The 20,287-nt window shown below is 32.8% G+C and overlaps 3 protein-coding genes across 4 annotated transcripts; 2 read left to right on the top strand and 1 right to left on the bottom strand.

The window, feature by feature from the left end:
* Nucleotides 1-3,341: 3,341 nt before the first annotated feature.
* LOC107429460 (uncharacterized) lies at nucleotides 3,342-5,229 on the bottom strand. The gene is made up of 3 exons (XM_016040150.4): nucleotides 4,234-5,229; nucleotides 4,037-4,114; nucleotides 3,342-3,719 (listed from the first exon to the last, which is right to left on the bottom strand). Exons 1-3 carry the CDS (start codon nucleotides 5,011-5,013, stop codon nucleotides 3,714-3,716), a joined length of 864 nt encoding a protein of 287 aa, XP_015895636.1. The 5' UTR covers nucleotides 5,014-5,229; the 3' UTR covers nucleotides 3,342-3,713.
* Nucleotides 5,230-8,969: 3,740 nt separating this feature from the next.
* LOC107429469 (uncharacterized) lies at nucleotides 8,970-9,885 on the top strand. Its single transcript, XM_016040158.4, has one exon. The coding sequence runs from the start codon at nucleotides 9,030-9,032 to the stop codon at nucleotides 9,645-9,647; it is 618 nt and encodes a 205-aa protein (XP_015895644.3). The 5' UTR covers nucleotides 8,970-9,029; the 3' UTR covers nucleotides 9,648-9,885.
* A 1,915-nt stretch (nucleotides 9,886-11,800) lies between these two features.
* On the top strand, nucleotides 11,801-16,273 carry LOC107429459 (cysteine--tRNA ligase 2, cytoplasmic). Of its 2 annotated transcripts, XM_016040149.3 has the most exons (9): nucleotides 11,801-12,210; nucleotides 12,506-12,569; nucleotides 13,444-13,605; nucleotides 14,004-14,174; nucleotides 14,257-14,538; nucleotides 14,642-14,767; nucleotides 15,128-15,361; nucleotides 15,456-15,572; nucleotides 15,681-16,273. In XM_016040149.3, exons 1-9 carry the CDS (start codon nucleotides 12,035-12,037, stop codon nucleotides 15,933-15,935), a joined length of 1,587 nt encoding a protein of 528 aa, XP_015895635.2. In that variant the 5' UTR covers nucleotides 11,801-12,034; the 3' UTR covers nucleotides 15,936-16,273. The 2 variants fall into 2 exon arrangements, with proteins under 2 accessions (XP_015895635.2, XP_048318848.2); XM_048462891.2 differs by lacking the exon at nucleotides 12,506-12,569 and having other exon boundaries at nucleotides 12,069-12,210.
* Nucleotides 16,274-20,287: the final 4,014 nt, after the last annotated feature.

The following is a 20,287-nucleotide window of genomic DNA, read 5'->3' as shown; positions in this document are numbered from 1 at the left end:
TGTGTCAAAGAGCTTGAACTGTGAGATGACTGAGACTTGAGATAGAATAGAAGAACAGCCAAAGCACAATGGAAAACACTTTTTACTTTTTCCTTCCCTTATATCTTAAATCCCAGCAATAAGTGTTTTTTTTCAATTATAGCAACAGACACAGTGGATCTGCAATTTCCAGCATCAGTCTTTGACAAAAAAAACATAGAACCTACCAAAGCAACGCCAGTGTGCCTTTCTTACATATAAGCTCACGAGCTCCTAAATTAAAGCTTATTGTCTCCTCCGTTACAAGTAAGAATGCTTCAATTCTTTATATGTACATATATTCTTAATTTCATTGTCAAAGAAACAATAGCAAAGAGCTATCCTCGAGACTTTCTAGTTTTTACATCCCCTCCTTATGTTCATGTATACTAGAGGCCTATCCTCATGATTCCCCATTAAAAGCCCAATATTCGTGGACTTGAATGTAACAGTCATGGATACAAAGTTTAAGCCTCGCAATTCATATGAGCTGCTCGGTTGAAAGACGCCCACATGGACGAGCAACTATGAGTGTTCATTATGCCATGTCGGTAGGGTCGTGCACCCTGTGTTCGGGAAATGCTTACACGCTCAAAAGTAATTATTTCCAAATAAAAGATCAAACAACCTAACTTAGCTGGTAGATGACTAACCCTTTTACACGTGTTAAATCCCAAACTATGGATCTCGGAAGTGTATATGATCAATAAGATGCTCTCAAATGAGATAAATCATTCTCTTGTACAAAACCTAATAATTAATTCTGGACAGTTCTCTAAAACTAAAATCACTGATTGACTGACTTGAATGGTGGAGTTTTTTAGGCCAACGCCACATTGGTGTCTAGTTCTACGCTTACTCTCTTCTGTTTTGTAGAACGCCAAAGATTAAGTAACGATGATTGCCCCCTAAACATATTGTGTTAAATATTACATACTTAAACATAACCCATTATTTAATATAAGCTTGGTTAAAACATGAATAAAAGGCAAACCAACAATTAATAATTTAATTTGAGTGGGTTTTTCTAACATGTTTGTTTTGTCTGGGACACTAACATATTCAAAGTAATTATTTCTTTAGTTGGTTGAAGTACCGGTCACCCACACAAAACATAGATACTCGCATATATTTTTAATGTTTCTATTAACTTAGTTTTATAGATTTACAAGACATAGTTTCTTATGAATTATGATTAGCTTTTAGTCTATAAATCTATAATTATATTTTTTATATTTAGTAGAACAATAAAAAAAAAGTGGTTCCATTTGCATTGCAATAAGAACTTTACACACATCCCTCTAATTTTCATTACTAAAAATCTCTTCTTGTTATTCCATTTTCCAATAAATAACCATAACAAATACAATTAAACATGTTGTATAATGATGTTTCGGTAAAAATGTTTTAAATTGAGAATAAATAAACTTAACTATTCAGAATTGTTTTAATATATGTATTTATTATGACAGATTTAATGTAAACATATAATCCAACAATTCTAAATGATCAAATCTATTTATTTTCAACTTAAAATATTATTTCTATTTAAATTTGACATATTATATATATATTGATTTTTTTTTTATAATTATCAGTATTATCGTTTTTCCACAAGTTTGAGCTAAGCAGAAGAAAATAAAGAAGCATAGCACTTACCAGACATTATAATCCGTTAAGTATAAAAAATTTCTCCCACTATTATGTTTAATGTAAAATGCTAGATTATTACCAAAAAAATAAATGTAAAATGCTAGATTTCAAAATTCAATTATATAAGAGTCTTTTGTGATGATCCAAATGCTTTGTGTAGGGATGACAATTTGCTGTAAATCGCCCTATTCATGCATTGTGCTAACCCATCCTATTTAATCCAAACTACAAGTGCCAATTAACAAAGATTTTCATCAGGACAGGAATGGGGCAATTTTTTTTTTCCCTCGATCAGGGTTGGGGTAAATCTGGAGAATATAATCTTTGTTCCGTTTACATACATATATATATATATATACATATAATAAAAATTATTATTTATTTATTTTTTATGATTTATATATATAGGGTTTGAAAAAGGCTATGAAAGTATTAACAAGTTTCAAAAATTTTAATTTAAAAAAAAAAATTAAACCGTGAAAGGGAATAGGAAATGGTGATACTTCCCCCACTCCCTAATAAACAGGAAATGAGGTGGGGACAAAAATGAGAAATCCTCAGAAGGAAAGGACAAGGAACGGGAGAGGCCGTTCGTATCTAAAGGGTGGTACTGACTATTTCAACACAAAACAAAAAATAGTGGGCCTGACCCACCTTTTGTTTATATATGGGTTGGGTTTGGGTGACTTGGGTCTACCCAGTCGTAGAACCTATTTGGCAACTAACATGAATCCGACTCCTAGCCCCAAGTACCGACGCCACACGTAGTCCTGGTCAACCTCCGAGTCAAATTACCCGACGTGGTTCGTCGCCAAAATTCCCACGCTATAGACTCTTGCCAACTTATATATTATGTATTTTTATGGGGTCAAACACTCGCCAATACTTTACTATCCAAAAACAGTTGGAAAATTATTATTTAAAAAAAAAAAAAAAAAACTACTACTCTCGGACAAAATTGGCCATTTTATGAATTATATTCTGGAGACTTTTAACCCAAATTATACAACTAGCAAATCCTCAACCATTGTTACAAATTCCAATTTATTAAACATTAATTACAACCATTGACACAATTCTTAACTATTTTTTTTTTTATTTGCTATAATTTTTTCCTTCTCCCTATCTTAAACGAGCAATTTTTCAATTATAGATGGAAATAGCTTACAAATCTCAAGCTATTGAAAGGACTCTTCAACAAAAGCTATAAGACTGAACTTTTTTCCTTTTTTATTTTTTTATTTTTTTTAAGCTTAGTAAAAGCGGTTTCAAATGAATAGATAACCTAAAGGACTACAATGCATCTTGAAAACAAAATTACACTCACTAATTATTGTCTTGAAGTAGAAAAATACAATCTAAAACACCATTAAGAGATTAAAAAGTATCAACAACTTCATATAAGGTTTCAAAAAAGCAGCCTACTGTAACTATTGGGTACGACCAATACAAGAAAGTGCAGCTGGTAGATTTCAAATAAGTAAGAAGGCAGTTCAAAAACCAGTTTCTCAAAAATCTTATTAGCCCAAACAAAAACCATCTAACACCCCAAATCAACAATTTACAAACCTCTAGAGCCGCTCCAAGAGACCAATAGCAATTAATGCGTTTTGCCGGGTAGCTTTTTTGTTTGTATTCGAACAAGAATAACTAATAAACTGTACAATCTGTAGTCCAAAGAAATAGATTTGAGATTTATTCACAAACGGCAAGCTCATAATAAAAAATTCCCTTCCATCGTTAACATGACCCATTCTTTTTTTAACAAGGAATTATTGTTCAAAATAAGACAAGAAAGGAAAAAAAAAAAAAAAAAAAAAAACGAATTACAATTGAATAAACAAAAAAAAAAATTAGATTACCAAACCTACTGATCCTATACCACAAGTCACCAGGGATTCAACACTTGTATGAAATGCCCATTGTCACAAACATGTGGTATTTCCCGGTAAATTAGCCCCATAAAGTTACCAGAAGTCAGAAAAAATAAACAAGACTTGAAACTTTCCTGAGAGCCCACCATTTGTACCGCACAACCCTTGCTACCTCTGCAAAAAAAGTTACCAAAGTCTAAGCTTATAAAACGATTTCCAAAGGAAACGTATAAATAGTGGAAACAAAAAAAGAATGCAAATAAGCTCAACTTGTCAAAGAAATCAGAATCAATAAGCAATTATAGCTGTTTGGTTTGCAAGAAAAAAAAAAACTGGAAAAAAATAAAAAATAAAAATTTGAATTTTGAATCTTAAATTCGTGGTTGTCGGCTGGGTTAAGAAATTCTATTTCCTTTTCTAGTTTATGGGGTTTCTCATGTTAATCAAAGAAAGATTGAAGAACTTAATCAACGATAAACAGGAAATTTTACCTTGCAATTTTCAGGGAACTCTGGAACCTTGTACGAATCAGCTGTAACCTCCGTCAACCACAAACCGGGAAACAGACACTGTAAAAGAATAAAAATCAAAAAACAGAAACATTAACCAAAACAATAAATTTCAGAGAAGATAAAGACCAAATCGGAAACTGTAAAACAAGGAAGATGGGGTTTTCCGATTGACTTACATCCAATTGCTTCTGAACCATCCTTGGACGCTTTTTTGGCCTCCGAGGCGGCCTGTTGCCCAGCATCTCCATAAAATCCTCTTCGATCTCCTTCCTCGCAAGCGGCACTGAAAACTTCGGTCTATCCTTCTTTTCAGGGAGCCCTCTCACAGGCCTTGGCGACTTGCCGCCATTGTTGCCGCCGTCACTCCTCAACGGCGAGTTGTTATTGGGCTTCCTCTCCTCAGTTCTCAACCCCTTACCTCCTCCACCGTTCGAAGACTTACACGCGACCCTCCTCGTCCTGAGATTCCACGGCCTCAAATCGACGGCCGTGGTCGCCGGCGCCGGCGACCCCTCCACCACCGCCTCGGTGTCATTATCAGCGTCTCCTCCTTCAGCCACCACTTCGTCCCTCAAAATCGCGTCTTTCAACTTATTCGCCGCCGTTTTGAGATCCGACATGAGCTTCTCCCTCAGGGCTTCGATCCCTTCCTCGCTGTCGTTGCTGTCGGCAGTTTTCGGTTTCGGAACCCGAAATCTCCGCCTCTCAGGTTCCGATTCCCGCCGCCGACTGATCGGAGTGGTCTCGACTCTGAAACCCATGTATTGCTGATGATCATCGTCGTCGGCGGCGACGCCTTCGAAGGCGCCGATCGAATTAACTTTCATGCACCTGAGTTGTCTCTGAGTCCCCCACTTCAAACACGGCAAATCGAAATTGTGTAGTAGAGGCCTCGATCTTTCTGGACCTTTCGCCATGTAGTTCGGCACTCCTTCTTCCTCACCGACACACACCATTAACGCCACCGTCGAAGAACTGCAAGAGAGCAATAGACTGCTCTCAGATCAGAGCTGTTTCTGAATTTCTCTATTTATTTTCTCGAACGATTCTAAATTTTCTCGGGAAAATCTCTCCGACTTTCGTTCCTTTTCTTTCTTCTCCCGCAAATCGCCGGAGCACAGAGTTTCTTTTTTTTTTTTTTTTAATATGAGTGAGGGAAAAATAAGAAAAAGAAAAACGTTTAAGGTTCAGGTCTATAAGAGGGACTCGGTTTTTCGGTCGATGCTAAAATGCGCTGGTTGGTGCTTTTTGCGCACGGTTGGGTTTTCCCGGGTGATACGTCGTTTTGAGTGATGATTGGCATTGTTACCGTTGGATTTTGTGTTCATCGTTTGATCTCTTTTTGTTGCCGTAGATTTAAAGCCCTTTATAAATATATATATATATAAAGAAAATTTAAAGCCCTTTTTCATCCGTAAAAAAACTTCAATATCATCTTAATTTTTTTTTGTGGCATTCTTTTTTATTTATTTATTTACTTTTCATTTTTGAATGATATTGTTTTATTATGTTTATCCAGAAAAATAGTCACATTTTCCTAATTTTGGTCAATGCTATAGGGACGTTCTATACACCTAATACTTTACATTGTCACCCTTTAAAATAAAAAAGAAAAGGAAAAAATTACACAAACTTCTTAAGTCGACAAGATATTTTAATATTTCAATCTTTTAAAACTTTTTTAAAATGATTAAATATCTTTTTTTCTTTTTTTCTTTTTTTTTTTGAGAAAATCTTATTTTCTTCTTCAAAATATGCGGGCAAGATTCATATTTTCAAAACATTTTCATAGTACCTTTTAAAATGTGTTTAAATGGTAATTTCAAAGAGAAAAAGAAGAAGAAATTAAATTTAAAATAAAATAAAATTAAAGTGCTGAAAAATTAAATATTTTACGAGTCAACTAACGTTTGAAGAGAAGTGACCCTCTTAAATAAATATAAAAACCCGAAATGTAAATAGAAAATTGAAAATTAGTCATATTCAAGAGTTGGTGTGTTAATTGAGAATGCAAAAATACAAGATGATTGATTGAAGCTTATATTTAGCCGAATTTATGAAAAATGGATCAAAGCACAAAACAAAATTTAATGGGTACCTAATTTGTGGCCAAAAAATTGAAGTATTTCAAATGGGTACCTAATTTGTGCGAAAATTTTTAAGTATTTCTCTAGTACTTAATTCAGTATCATTTTAATTCAATATCATTTAATTGCTATAAAATTAAATAAATAAAAAAATTATTGATCACCATAACATTAAAAAGATACTTCAAATTATATAATCTCATAAATTAATCTCCTCCGAGGTATTGAACGAATTAATCATGTTGGCAATTGAATACTTTCTTTCAATTAGTCTACGCCTTGAACAATGTTTTAATAATGTAGCTATTGAATTTAGTAAATATTGTAATTTCACACTTTTTAATCTCACATTATTATATTGATTAGGAAAAAAAAAAAGTTACAAATCAAAAGATTATTGACAAACAATACTGATCGTTGATCCTTTTGTAAAAATAAGAGAGGCTAGCTGGATGATCATGATTATAAGATTACTCTCAAGTGATAACTATCTGTTGGTCCTTTTGAAAGGGATTTTAGGAAAGATTAAAAGGCTATGACATATAAATATTCTCGAAGGCTTTAGGAAATCTTCGCCAAGTGTCAGCTCTATTTATCCTGTAATATGAAGAATATGAATGGACTTTGAATAATCTTCTGGTTTCATAGAATGGGGTTGATAATTAATCATATTAGGGTTGGTTAGCTTGTTTGGAATATGGGATACAGAACTATTTTGAGTTGGGTACAATCAAATTTTAGATAAAATTTAAAATAATATATTTTAATTAGACCAAACTTAATTAAAAGAGTCCGAGTTTTGCATTTCAAAACCCTTAAAAAAAATATATAAACAAGAAGACAAATTACTAAAATTACTTTGTAATATATATTTTGTATAGAAATATGTGTAATTTCCCTGTGAATTTGGATACATATCTACCGATATGGCTTGAAGAATCTTACTGAAATTTAATGATTGTGATTTTAATATCTACAATGAACCCAATTAGGAAACATGTGGTTCTGGGATTTGGGTCATAAATTTAATCATGGGAGATTAAGACTGATTATACAATAACAACCACAATAAGTATATAATGATGGAATATGGTACACCCAACACACTCATGGTGGAAATTTTTGACACAATATTTATAAGAGAAACATATTATAATATACTATTTTAATTCCAATTTAATTTGACCAAAATCTGTGTTTAAAATTTGCCTTGTTATTCAAGAAATAAAACCAAGGAAGAGAGTAAATTCCTTCTATTAATAGTGAAAGCATCTTATGTGGCCGCAAATAATTTGGAAACAGGCTGACAAATTAAGAATGTGTAGGAAGAAAGGAAACTCCACCTCCCCAATTCCATTGGGGATTTGGTAGGTATAAGGTATTGTATACATGTACGCTTTGAGACAAAACAAGGTATTAATACTAGTTAACATTGGAAACCATCTCAGCAATTAAATATAATTTTTTATATTGCCTTTACGTAGAATATGAGAATGGAAGCATTACCATGACGTGCTATGTATAAGGTACAAACTAATTGACTTATGTACTAAAGCCAGGATATGATATCATTTTCTTTTTCTTTCTTTCTTTCTTTTTTTTTAAAAAAGTACTTGAATGTTGTTGAAGATAGAATATATGAATTGCATCAATCTTTATATTTATCTCTCAATTTTGAACAAAATTACATATATATATATATATATATATAAACATATATAAAGTTATAAATTACAGTTCTACAAAGGTCGACCAAAATTATCGATGGGTTAGTTCAGTTGGTGCACGTTATATATTTTTTCCTTTGATTAGTTTGTTTTCAGTTCACATCTCATGGTTGAAATGGTAATTTGGTGATCTCGATGTTAGGCTTTCAGAATTCAGATATGAATGTTATGTTGAGACCAAGCGAACAAATCAAAATCAAAGATTATGTTGATTTTTTTTATTTTATTTTCAGAAAGGTTATGTTGAGTTTGGAAGAACTATTAAATTGTTATTACGTGCGTTAAAAATATTATGGTGAAAATAAAAATACGATGTAAAATAAAAGAAAATATAAATGTTCTCTTTCATTTTAACATATAATATATTTTTTTTTCCCTCATAAGAATCTATTTTTGAACATAAAAGAAAATAAAGCCTTATTTATTACTTTATTTTCATCTGCAAATTAACCAAATAGCTCCAACTTGTATTTTAGTTTCAATTAACATTTCCATCATAAAAGCTTAATAGCTCCATCGTACCTTAGAATATCCTGCAAATAAAATCAAATAAAAAATATAAACCCTTTACTTGTAAAACAATCCTCATCATTTCTGAATCATGTAAAATAAAGTGTAAAGTGAAATTGTAAAGTGAAATCTAACAAAGTAATTAACCAATGAAATGACGCAAAATAGACAAAAAAGAAAAAAAAAAAAAGTGAGGATTTTACAAAAGATTTATCACTAAAAGGTACATCCTTTAAGCCTTTACCATTTACCCTTTATTAAAGTCCACCCGTCAAAAGTTTAGGAGAATATATCCTTTATTCTCTCCAAGCCATGATTTAAATTTTCTCAATCAGTGAAAACTATATCTGCATGAACTAGTCCAAGAGCCATGGCTTACATTTAAAGAAAACTTTTGCCTGGAATTTTTTTTTTTTTAAAAAAAAAAAAAGACTTGAAAAGTTAATTAAAAGTGCAAGGTCAATTTTCAAACTCAAATATATAAAGGGAAGTGAAACCCACTTGGGGGTTGTAACGGCTATGTCTTCATATTCCTGTTATAAAAAAGTCCAAAATCCAACCGACCACGCCATCTTTTTACAGCTAGGCTCTCCACCACTACTTTTTTTGATTTGCAAAATTTCATGTTCACCTTTTTTGTACTCTTAAATGCCACTGCTATTTCATGGCTCAAACAGAGAAGCCCTTCCAAAGCTCGCTCCAACAATTATTAGCCTTTCATTTTCAACCAAACGAGGGTATTCAATCTTTTTCAAGGTTCACCCAACAATGGCCAGAAAGAGATTGCCCATTTTACAGAAGGTTTCGTCAAATCTGCTCAAGGTTTCCATTATCATTGACAAAATGAGAAAACCCATTATATCAAAACTCATTTTGTTTAAGAAATCTCGTAAGTTGAAGAAGTTCAAGCTTATGAGGCATTACAATTATGGGTTTCTTACAGAATACCAATTTTCTCCTTCCAATAGTCCTCTGATTCAGTACAGAAGAAAGCCTGTTCTTCAGTATAATGGTCTTCAACAGGTATACTCGATGTTATTTCATTGCAGATGTTTGGGTAGCTTGAGAGATGGAGGAGGAGGAGGAGATATTGGAGATTGCTCTCTGCAAGCTCTGCCTGCCATGGAAGATGACATAAGAAAACAGGGAGCTTTGTTGGAGCCGTTGGGTTGGGAGGATGAAGACGATTCAATTGATTTAAAAGCTGAGAGGTTCATCGAGAGGTGTTATGAACAGATGAGAATGCAGAGGCAGATACCTCTATAAAATCCATGGAAATTTGTGTTGGAGAGTGATTAAATTCATTGATCATGTCCCCTTTTTTTTTTTTTTTTTCCCTTCTTTTTTTTTTTTTATTATTCTGCTATCCACATGATTTTTTTGGGATTGTGGAGATGGGGTTGTAATTTTATATATATATATATATATATATATATATATATTTTTTTAATTATGTTGAATTTGTGATTGGTGTGAATCATTAAGAATTTTGTATTCTTGGAGCAGACGCACTGTATTTTGATCTTTCGAAATAAAGTTTCCAATTAATTCTATTATAGAAAGCTATCACTATCGATTCACAATTTTGATTAATCACCAAAGAAAAGATTTAATAATTCTGATTCATATTGGTGGGTGAAAATTCTGCAGCTTGCAAGCTTAAATATACCTTGAAGTATAGTTGATAGCACTTGGTAGTGGGGTGGGCGCTATACGTAGTTTGGAATATTACCATTGCCAAATTGACTAAGTTTTTAGATTTGCTAGATTTGTTAAAGATCCATCAAAATAAAACCATTTGAGAATGATATTATGTATTATATTTAGAGCTCATTCAGGCAAAAACCTCAAAATTCATAAATCAAGTATCCATTATGATATAGAACTCTGGGTTCGTATGGCTCTGCCTCCGCATGCTAAAATAGCACAAACTTTTCATATTGGTGATAGGAAAGCTCAAAAGAGGGACAAAATTTTGTTTTTTGTTTTTAATTTTCATTTTCTTCAATTTTCGCTTGAAAATGCACGAAAGCGTGTGGGTCAAATTTTTCTTTTTAGGCATAGGTCAAACTTTTGACCATATGTGAGACTGTGGTGAGTACCAAAAAATTTGACTTCAATTGCCAAAAATGGATCCTCATTTCAGGCCGTTTTGATTGCCATTAAAGTGTCGCTCTCTAATTCATAATTCATTTTGCTACGATTTGTCTTGTTTGGATGCACTGCAAGGATACACCAATTTTCTACTTTCTTGCACACAAGATAAGCTATTATTTTATTTTTTCTATCACTCACCTCCATAAAAAAAAAAAAAATTAAAAAAAAATTGCATGTTTTACTTCTTCAATATTTTTCAAAAAAAATAAAAAAAAAATTTCTCCTCCAAATTTACATATCTATATACAAGTAATAGGGGTGCTCATGGTTGGCAACATTACTTAAACTTCAAGCCCAAGCATCAAAACTCAAAAGCATCATTATACAGAGCAAGAAACAATGTACAATTAAGACAAATGATTCAAAATCAAAATTATTACATGAAAAAACAGTATAGTTACCAATTGCGATTAGATTGCTTCCAAACCGATTAACTTATTTATCTTTTGATTATTAAATTGTAATGTGACTGTTTCCATGAAAGCTAATTTACAATTAAAGATTTTCTTTGTTTTTTTTGATTAATTGGAATATTTGAATTTTAGCATCAAATAGTTCAATTATGTGAAAGGGATTACAAAGAAGGGTTTTAATGAAATTTTAAACAATTAGTTATAATAGATTAAGGGGATGTATTTAATTTAGAATTTGATGGATTTAAAATAAACTATAAATTTTAAAGAATTTGATGGATTGTTATGAAATTCTACAGATTTCATAAAGATTTTATAAAAATCAAACGAAATCTTTGGATTTAAGGCTGGATTTCATATTGATAATTTTTTTCACAATTTCACTGTTAAAATCTTTTTAAATCCATTAAAATTCATCATTTTTTAAAGTTTTTTAAAATCAATAATTTTTCAAATATTTTAAAAAAATTTTAAAACATCTTAATTAAATACATATAGATTTTAATGGACTTTTATAATATCTATCAAAATCTAAATTAAATATCATTAAATTTGTATGAAATCTTTTAAAATTTAAATCGAATACTATTAAATTTTTAAAATTTTTTAAAATAATTCAAATTCTAAATTAAATATACTTTTAAAAAATAAATTTAATTTAAAAAAATACGGGGCTGGGCCGGAAGCCCGAAATCAACCGAGTCCAAAGATGTTTGGGGAGCAAGAAAAAAAATAATAAAAATAATTAAATAATTAAAAAAAAACGCATAAGGAGACGGAAACGTTTCAGCGCAGCCGTTATTACTAAGCGTATTCAATGAAATCACAAACACATACCAAGCAGTTTGTAGAGCAAAAGTCAATAGTTTAAACGGCGGTCAATATGGTTTCACAAGGGAGGTAAATGCAGCTGCACGTATACAATCACTATCCTTATTCATTGCCTGTGAGCGTTCGATCAACGGCAATAGCTGCTTTCACTGCTTTTGTGATTTTAGGGTATTAGGGTTAGGGTATCATCTGAATCAGATCGCAGATATTAACGGGAAAGGAGTTTAGGGGCAACTGGTACTTTATCCGAGAATGGCGGGACCAGAGGAGGTTAAGTTTAGGGTTTACAATTCGATGACCCAAAAGAAGGAGATATTCGAGCCCATTGAACAAGGCAAAGTCCGCATGTATGTCTGTGGTGTCACTGCTTATGATCTCAGTCATCTCGGCCATGCTCGAGCTGCTATGAATTTTGACGTCCTCTACAGGTTACTTAGTTTGTGAATTTTTGTTTTTATCCTTTTTTAAATATATTTTATAGTTTGTGAAAAATTTTGATTATGAGTTTTACTTAAATAGGTGATGAAAGTTTTTTAATTTGAATTTGGAAGTTACATAATTTACAGAAGTATGTGAAAATGTTACCCTTAATCACTGAAGCCAGTGTTTGTGGAATTCATAAATCTGACCCCCTTTTTTATTTTAACCATTAGAAGATTGCTTAAGAGATTGTTGATATATTAGTCTGCAAATTGTTTAAGACTACTGGCTTCGAAAATACAGATACCTGCAGCATTTGGGATATGAAGTCACGTATGTTCGGAATTTCACTGATGTTGATGACAAGGTGAGAAGAAGATTTATGGTTTTGGCTTGCAGTTTTAGTTGACGTTAGTAGAAAATTTTCGTGAGTTTCATAATTGAACAACTGGGAATTATCACTTGCCATTACTAGTGATGGTTTACCGTAAAAAAACAAAACAAAAAAAATTATTACTCTTTATAAAGGAAGAGTTAGGAAGCTAGCTTTCAAATACAATGTACTTCTATCACTTTTTCTCATCTTCTTCCATACCTTCAAAACAAACAGTTGGAAGGGTTTGTTTTGGGATCTTCTGTCGTTCCTCTTGTTTGTGTCCCTTTCTCTTTGCTACCAGACAATGTGACACGTTAGCAGTAACTTGCTATTATTTAAAGTTGCAGCTATGGCTGCTACACCCTTGTGCAATTTGGTGCTTAGGAATAGGGCAAAACTGTTAAATAGGTGAAGCATTCTTTCGGGTTTGCTTAGTCTTCTGGATTTGTGATAGTTCTCATAGGTTTGGTTTCTCGTGAGTCATGAAACATCAGTTTATATCAGGATAACTAGAAAGATTGTTATAATCCCCTCTTTTCTACAAGGATCGATTCTAATTGGTCAATAAAAATAGATTTCAATACTATTTCGTTTTGATTTTTACGTGGTTTAGCCAATCTATAGGTGTGGATACCATATCAATTTTTTTATTTTTTATATGGATCTATTTGGTTCGTTTGATTCGTGCTCGAGCCGGATGATGAAAAATTATCATGTCCGGTTCTTTTGGGGGATGGATCTAGAATAATTCAGGCATGTAATCCATTGACCTGCTCTTTGCTTTTTAATGGATCCGACTTGGTATTCTTAATCCTTTGGATTTCATATTGTTCATGCTGAGATGGCTAACTTTTGACCTCTGCAGATAATTCGTCGAGCAAATGAGATTGGGGAAGATCCATTAACTTTAAGTAATCGCTTTTGCCAAGAATATCTTGATGACATGGATGCTCTCCAGTGCCTTCTTCCAACACACCAGCCACGTGTTTCTGATCACATGGAACAAATCATTAACATGATAACTCAGGTGCTTCTCTTTGTCTCTCTTATGTTAATTTATAGGAAAAAACTGCAAGGAAAGAGAGGAGCCCTCCTTTTTGATATTGAGGGCATTGACCTGGGGGTTTGAGTTGATAAAAATTGAGCTGAAAAAAGGAAGTTATAGCCCGCTAAAAACAGTGGCAAAATATTTGTTCCAACTTCTTGTGAAATATACAAATTGTAACAATTTTCTGTTTGGAATGTTGTAACCATCAAATATATTAATGCAGCTTGCTTTACATGGAGGTTAATGTTCTTCTGAAATGAATTAGTCATCATCTAGAGTAATTAAAATAATTGATGTTCTGAACTTATGATATGTGACTGCTTAATTTTTTTTTTCCTCTCTCTTTAATATTTCTGAATGATTTTGTAATTCTGCAGATCATCAACAATGACTCTGCATACACGGTTGACGGAGACGTTTTCTTTGAAGTTGATAAATTCGAAAACTACGGCGACTTATCTAAACAAAAATTAGAAAATAACAGAGCTGGCGAGCGAGTTGCTGTTGACTCAAGAAAGCATAATCCTGCTGACTTTGCATTGTGGAAGGTCTAGAAACTATGCCAATTTACCTGTTTTTTTATTATATTGTTAGTAGCTTTCAATATCTGACATTCTCTAACTTTTGCAGGCTGCAAAGCCCGGTGAGCCAAGTTGGGAGAGCCCCTGGGGCCCTGGCAGACCCGGGTGGCATATTGAGTGCAGTGCCATGAGTGCGCATTATCTATCACACAAGTTTGATATTCACGGTGGTGGAATCGACTTGATTTTTCCGCATCATGAAAATGAGATTGCCCAGAGCTGTGCTGCACACCAAGAGAGCCATGTGAGTTATTGGATGCATAATGGACATGTCACAAATAACAATGAGAAAATGTCAAAGTCGCTGGGTAACTTTTTCACAATTCGAGAGGTAAAATTTGGATTGCTTAATTATTGATGGCTTTATAACTTTTAGTATAGTTGCAATCTTGCATCAGCATTTACAGTGTTTATACAATTTTTTTTTTTGGTAGATTATTCAAAAATACCATCCACTGGCTTTGAGACACTTCGTGTTGAGTGCACACTATCGGTCACCTCTCAATTACACAGTTTCACAGCTGGAGAGTGCATCTGATGCTGTATTTTACATATATCAGGTTTGAAGCTCCGTAAAATTGAATGCTTATCTTTTGAAAGTTTGTTTGCTGAGTTCTTGAGAAGTCAACTGCTATTCACCAGTTAAGTTACTGATAGTTGAGACATTTTCCTTTTCTTGAATAAACTACTTGTTTTGAATTTATTTATGATCGGTTCAATATATCATTTCAGTGGGTGTTGGGTCAAACTATTTCTAGAATCCCTTTTAGAATTGATTGGAAACCATTTTTTTTCTTTAGGCTTACTGCTTCATGTTTAACTTAGTTATTAGTAAAGCTGTTATGCTTGGTTTTCAAAAAGGTAATACTGGATTTGTTTTTGTCTAGTACATATTATGGAAGGATTTTTTTTATTGTTAGACTCTGCAAGATTGTGAGGATGCTCTATCTCCATTTCAAGAAGGCAACACGAAAGAGGACACAAAACAAAATGTCAGAACGGTTAAAATTACCCCAGCTGCCCAAGAATGCATCAGTAAGCTACGTGTTGAGTTTGAGTCTAAAATGTCTGATGACTTGAACACTGCACATATACTGACTGGTGCTTTTCAAGATGCCTTGAAGTTAATAAATAGTTCTTTGAAGACACTGAAGGTAGGATTGTAATGTTCGATCGCTCTTTATCTCTTTCTGCTGGTCTATATGTCTGTTTTTATGTGATATAACCTTTTGTTTTTACATTTTCCAGAAGAAGCAGCAGAGGCAAGCACAGTTATCTACAATTCAATCCCTTGTTGAGGTGAAGAAAGAAGTTACAGAAGTTCTGAACACCCTGGGTTTGTTATCTTCACATACGTACTCTGAGGTAATACGGGTTCTGCCCCCTTTTTATTTTTTATTTTTTATTTTTAATGCCAAGTTTGAATAGCCTTCATAAAAGTCATCGAATTTGAGGGTGTACTGTACTGAACAGGTTTTACAGCAGTTCAAAGAAAAGGCACTGATAAGAGCAGGGTTAGTTGAAGATGATGTGCTTCATTTGATTGAAGAAAGAACGCTGGCCAGAGAAAAAAGAGATTTCTCAAGGAGTGATCAGATCAGAGCTGATTTGACGACTAAGGGCATTGCACTCATGGACTTGGGGAATGAAACAATCTGGAGACCTTGTGTCCCAGTAGAACAAGAACAGCCAGCAGCATCTGTGGAAGAACAGCAAAAGGAAACATGATGTTGGTTGTCCAGTACAGTTTCTCTTTGCCTTGCGGGAAATGAGGTTTCACCTGTAATTTTCATTCATACATCTCAAAATTGTGACATTTTTGGGCCCTTCACCTGTTATACCCCTAAGGCTGTAAGCCAGTCCTCTTGGGTCTCGGATTTAAAGCAGCAGACTGACCTTATTTGCTTTTTTATTTTTATTTTTATTTATTTTTGCTTGGAAAGCTGCCTACAAACTTGTCAAGCAACTATTCATACAGCCATTATGTCATACAGTAAAAGGAATTAGGATTATAGATCCATGCATATGTATTTGTTTTCAAAGCAATCTGAGCATACTTTAGTTTACGCTGCAAAATCTAGCTTATTTATTCTGTTTGTTGAGCTGAAATGTCTTCGGAACTGGAAAACAATTGGAAGTACATTGTTGAAGAGAACTTGGAATCCACAATCCTTTATGGTTGGCCTCACAGTTTTCAGTAATGGCAATTACTTGGCATTTGGATAATTATAGCGGTATAAGGGATGATTACAGAAGGAATTTTTTATTTTTTAATTTTTTTTAATTTCTTCTTAAAAAAAGAAAAATGGCAGGATGTCGGTAAGGGAGCATCTGCAGCTCAGATTGCAATAGGGATTGTTATGTGGACACATCTGGTCACCTTCAGCTCATGCTTGATTCCAATAGATTGTTTTCTCATTCACCTACCTTTGTTGAATTATTCTTATTATTATTTTGCAGCATTTCCCTAATTCCAACTAAAACCACTGCACCATGCAGTTGAATACAAATTAAAGCTTTCAGCTGCATGACTAGAACCAAACTTGACGTCCGCTGTATTTTCATGAGAAAGCCCCAAGAAGATTAGATTCCCCGCAATTGCAGGCCTTTGATGGCCTTCAAGTCAATGTCAATATACAAGGAATGTTAACAAAATCTAATGCCTCTTGGTCTCTTTTACAACATATTTTCCTTTCAATCAGGCTAAAGAAGCTCCAGACTAGGTTGCCTAATGGCCGTCTTACCCAATTATTGCCTTCGGCCCAAAACTCAAATATACAAGATTTTATGCAGTCTTTTTTGGTGGTTGGAGACAGCTCATTCTTTTCCTTGGAGACAGCTTATTCTGCAAGAAGTTTGACACACTAGTCCATATCATTATCAACGTCCTATGTATATTTCTTTATATGTCTCATAACTTCTTAAAGTTCCCCGACAATCAATATAAAGGCACTTACGTATTATATGCTCTACCCCTCCAAACTACTTAGGGACAAAGAAATAAATAAATAAATAAATAAATAAATCAAATCACATCTAAGAAGCTCTTTGAAATCATTGAGCTATGTTTATTTCACGCCTAGTACGATCCAACATGATGTTGACTAGTACCCCAAGTCATGATAAAATATGGCATTCACATGAATACCATTAATCACAAAATAGTACCAAGTTTTGTCCCAAAAAAAAAAATAAAAATAAAAATAAAAAAAAAGAAGAAGAAGAAGAAGAAGACCTTAGGACATGTTCTTTACGATTTGTTAAAAGCATCTAGAGCTGGTTTCTCTTTGTTTTCTTTATGCAAAACAGATAGATCAATGTACCCTACAAAGTCTAGGACATATGCCCACTAATTTAACAATACCACTATTGATCCTAGTTTTACTTTCATGGTACAATGTGCCCTCCAAAACGTCTGATAACGATTAAAGCAGACTATATATATATATATATATATTTGATGAACAAGTAAACACTATTTGTAACGTTGTGAATGAGGATTCTCATCAAGGATTTGTAGGGGTAATGAAGGACCACATTAAAGATATTCTGGACCATATAAACAGAGACGCATTACCCTGTCTCTTTTTCTTGCTTTTGCCTAGTAGTCTATGGATTCAGTATATATGCCTCACACGGACTGCACATTATCAAGTCTATAGAAAAGAAATATATATGTACAAGATACAGATGGGACTTGCCCCATTTCTTTAAATGGACCAAACTTGTACGTTGTCCTTCCAAAAAGGTCACATGGATTTTTAATTTTTTAATTGAGGTTTGTGAACGGTCTTTTAATGGATGTGAAAACTTGACAGGACAAAAATTAATGTGGGTGGTATTTTTACATTGATGTTTCTCATTAGCTTAGTTTTAATATTTCTGAAAATAAATGCACAATACCCTTCACTCTCTCATAAAACAGTAGTTGAATTTCAATAGAAAAAGGAGCTAGCTAGGTAAAACTCTGGAACGTGACCCAAATACTTTATTTCTTGATTAGAGTCTAAAGTTTGATTTAGAAACTTTAACCTTTAAATTTTGGTTCAATTTACATATTAATATTTTTTTTATTAGTTTATTTTATATAATATATTTTATATGAACAAAGAAATAATAATTTTGTCATTGAATTATTTTTAATTTATACGAAATATCTTATCTAAATTTGTACGAACAAAGTATTAATAGTTTTATCATTAGAATGTTTTTAATTAAAGTAATAATAATTTTGTTATTAAATTAATATTTTTAATTAAAATAATAATAATTTTGTTATTAAATTGTTCTTATTCTTAATTAAGATGATTGTAATGTGCGGGCTTGGCTTGGTTAGGATAACTAGTTGTCAAGACCACCGTTTCTGTGTTTGAAAAAAAGCAGTGGTGGAGGTCTTGCACATTCAATTCATGAAGGGAGTGGGTTTTGAAATATATATGAGAGGGCTGTAAACCAAAATGCAGTTGCATTAATCAAAGTCAATCACTCGGAATAAATTGATTGATGGTATTGCTTGGCTCAATTCAATGCATGAGAGAAAGAATATACGAAGAAAAAAAAGGAAAGGGGAAATTTCTTCATGATTGAAGAAATTAGGGAGAGAACATTAATTGTTACTATGGCAGTTGACAAGCATATGAATGCTTAAGTGAGAGCTTAATTAAACAACACCAACAATTATCAACAAAGCTTGAAAGAAAAAGAAAAGAAAATTTGAACGAATGATATGCGCACAAATTCTAGTGCTTCCAGATTTTGTTGATTCTAAGTCAACAAATTAAACGAAGTTGGCCTAAAAGTTCAAACACGATCAATTTGATTCCCCATAATTATTTCATATATATTGACTTACAACTTAAAGTAGGTTCAGTTGACTTTCACTTGGACTAATTTAATTGGTTTAAACACCACAAAACTCAAGATCCTCCTTCAGTCAGCAAAAGAATCAGTAAAATTTGAAGAAATTAAACACCAAATGGAAAAAGGGCATTCCATAATTTCAACCTTGTTCTTTTCCCTGGAAGTTAAAAACTCTTTTTTTTTTTTCCTGAGAAGCAATTAATTATTCAGTATATGCTCAGAAGCACAGTACTTAGACAACGATATACATATAATGGGAGCGTATGTGGATTTTACAGTGGAATCCATATTCACAAACTTTTTACGTGTACGTTGAGCATGCTTCTAGCTACTAGGCTGCTAAATATATTTATTTTATTTTTAAAATTTTTAAATGATTTTAATTCCATTATGCCTGGGACCAAGGGCCAAAAGCCATATATCATGAACTTCTGTAATATTTTCTTTAATTTATCTTTATATAGGTTTGGTCACGAAAAAGACTACGAGTGTAGGAGTTCTTTATTGTAAAATTTATACTTCTTTTCAGTTTTTGTAGATGTTATTGTAAATGGTAAATAATATCAAGTTTATGAGGAACTTCCACGTGAGCTTTAAATATATGTTGGTTGTATATATATATATATATATATATTATATATAATGTTATGAATGCTACTTGACGTTTTTCTCTCTTGTCTTTTCAATTTTTTAAGGGGAACAAGTACCTTTTCTACATGTGCCGAGCCAAAATTCATTATAATCAGTTCTAAATATGCTTGGAGACTCAAACTAAAAAATCATCTCCTTTTGCATCCATGAGAATGCATATTATATTTTATAATTTTGGCTCATATATCTTTTGCATATTTACTGTTCATTTTGTTTAAGGAAAAAAATTGTATATATAAAGAAAAACATGACCTTTGCATCAACAAACTCAGAAAATGGGAACAAAAAAGTAGGTGCTAATTAAATGTTTCAAGCAGCAAATTAAAAGAAGTTGGCCACCTGGTAGTGTGCCCTTTTGGGTGATCCCTCATGCCATTCACACATCAAACCCGTACAACTGGGGCACACAAAAGGTCTAGGGAGCAAATAGTTGGAGATGATCAAGTACTTATTTATTTCTGGATTTTACAATAATCTTTAATGTCTCATGTCATATCATAGACATCTATATTAATTGCTTGGTCCGAGCTCTTGCTGTATCTCTGTCATTATTAATTATCATGATTATA

This window comes from Ziziphus jujuba, chromosome 12, assembly GCF_031755915.1.
Source record: "Ziziphus jujuba cultivar Dongzao chromosome 12, ASM3175591v1".
Lineage (NCBI taxonomy): Eukaryota > Viridiplantae > Streptophyta > Magnoliopsida > Rosales > Rhamnaceae > Ziziphus > Ziziphus jujuba.
This window is presented reverse-complemented; position numbering and strand designations above follow the sequence as displayed.

Excerpts from the sequence above, each read along its gene's own strand:
- LOC107429460 (XM_016040150.4), bottom strand. The coding sequence starts at position 5,013 with ATGGTGTGTGTCGGTGAGGAAGAAGGAGTGCCGAACTACATGGCGAAA. Across the intron at positions 4,115-4,233 it reads TGGTTCAGAAGCAATTGGAT|TGTCTGTTTCCCGGTTTGTG; the intron begins GTAAGTCAATCG and ends ATTCTTTTACAG.
- LOC107429469 (XM_016040158.4), top strand. The coding sequence starts at position 9,030 with ATGCCACTGCTATTTCATGGCTCAAACAGAGAAGCCCTTCCAAAGCTC.
- LOC107429459 (XM_016040149.3), top strand. The coding sequence starts at position 12,035 with ATGGCGGGACCAGAGGAGGTTAAGTTTAGGGTTTACAATTCGATGACC. Across the intron at positions 13,606-14,003 it reads TCATTAACATGATAACTCAG|ATCATCAACAATGACTCTGC; the intron begins GTGCTTCTCTTT and ends GTAATTCTGCAG. Across the intron at positions 14,768-15,127 it reads CTGTATTTTACATATATCAG|ACTCTGCAAGATTGTGAGGA; the intron begins GTTTGAAGCTCC and ends TTTTATTGTTAG.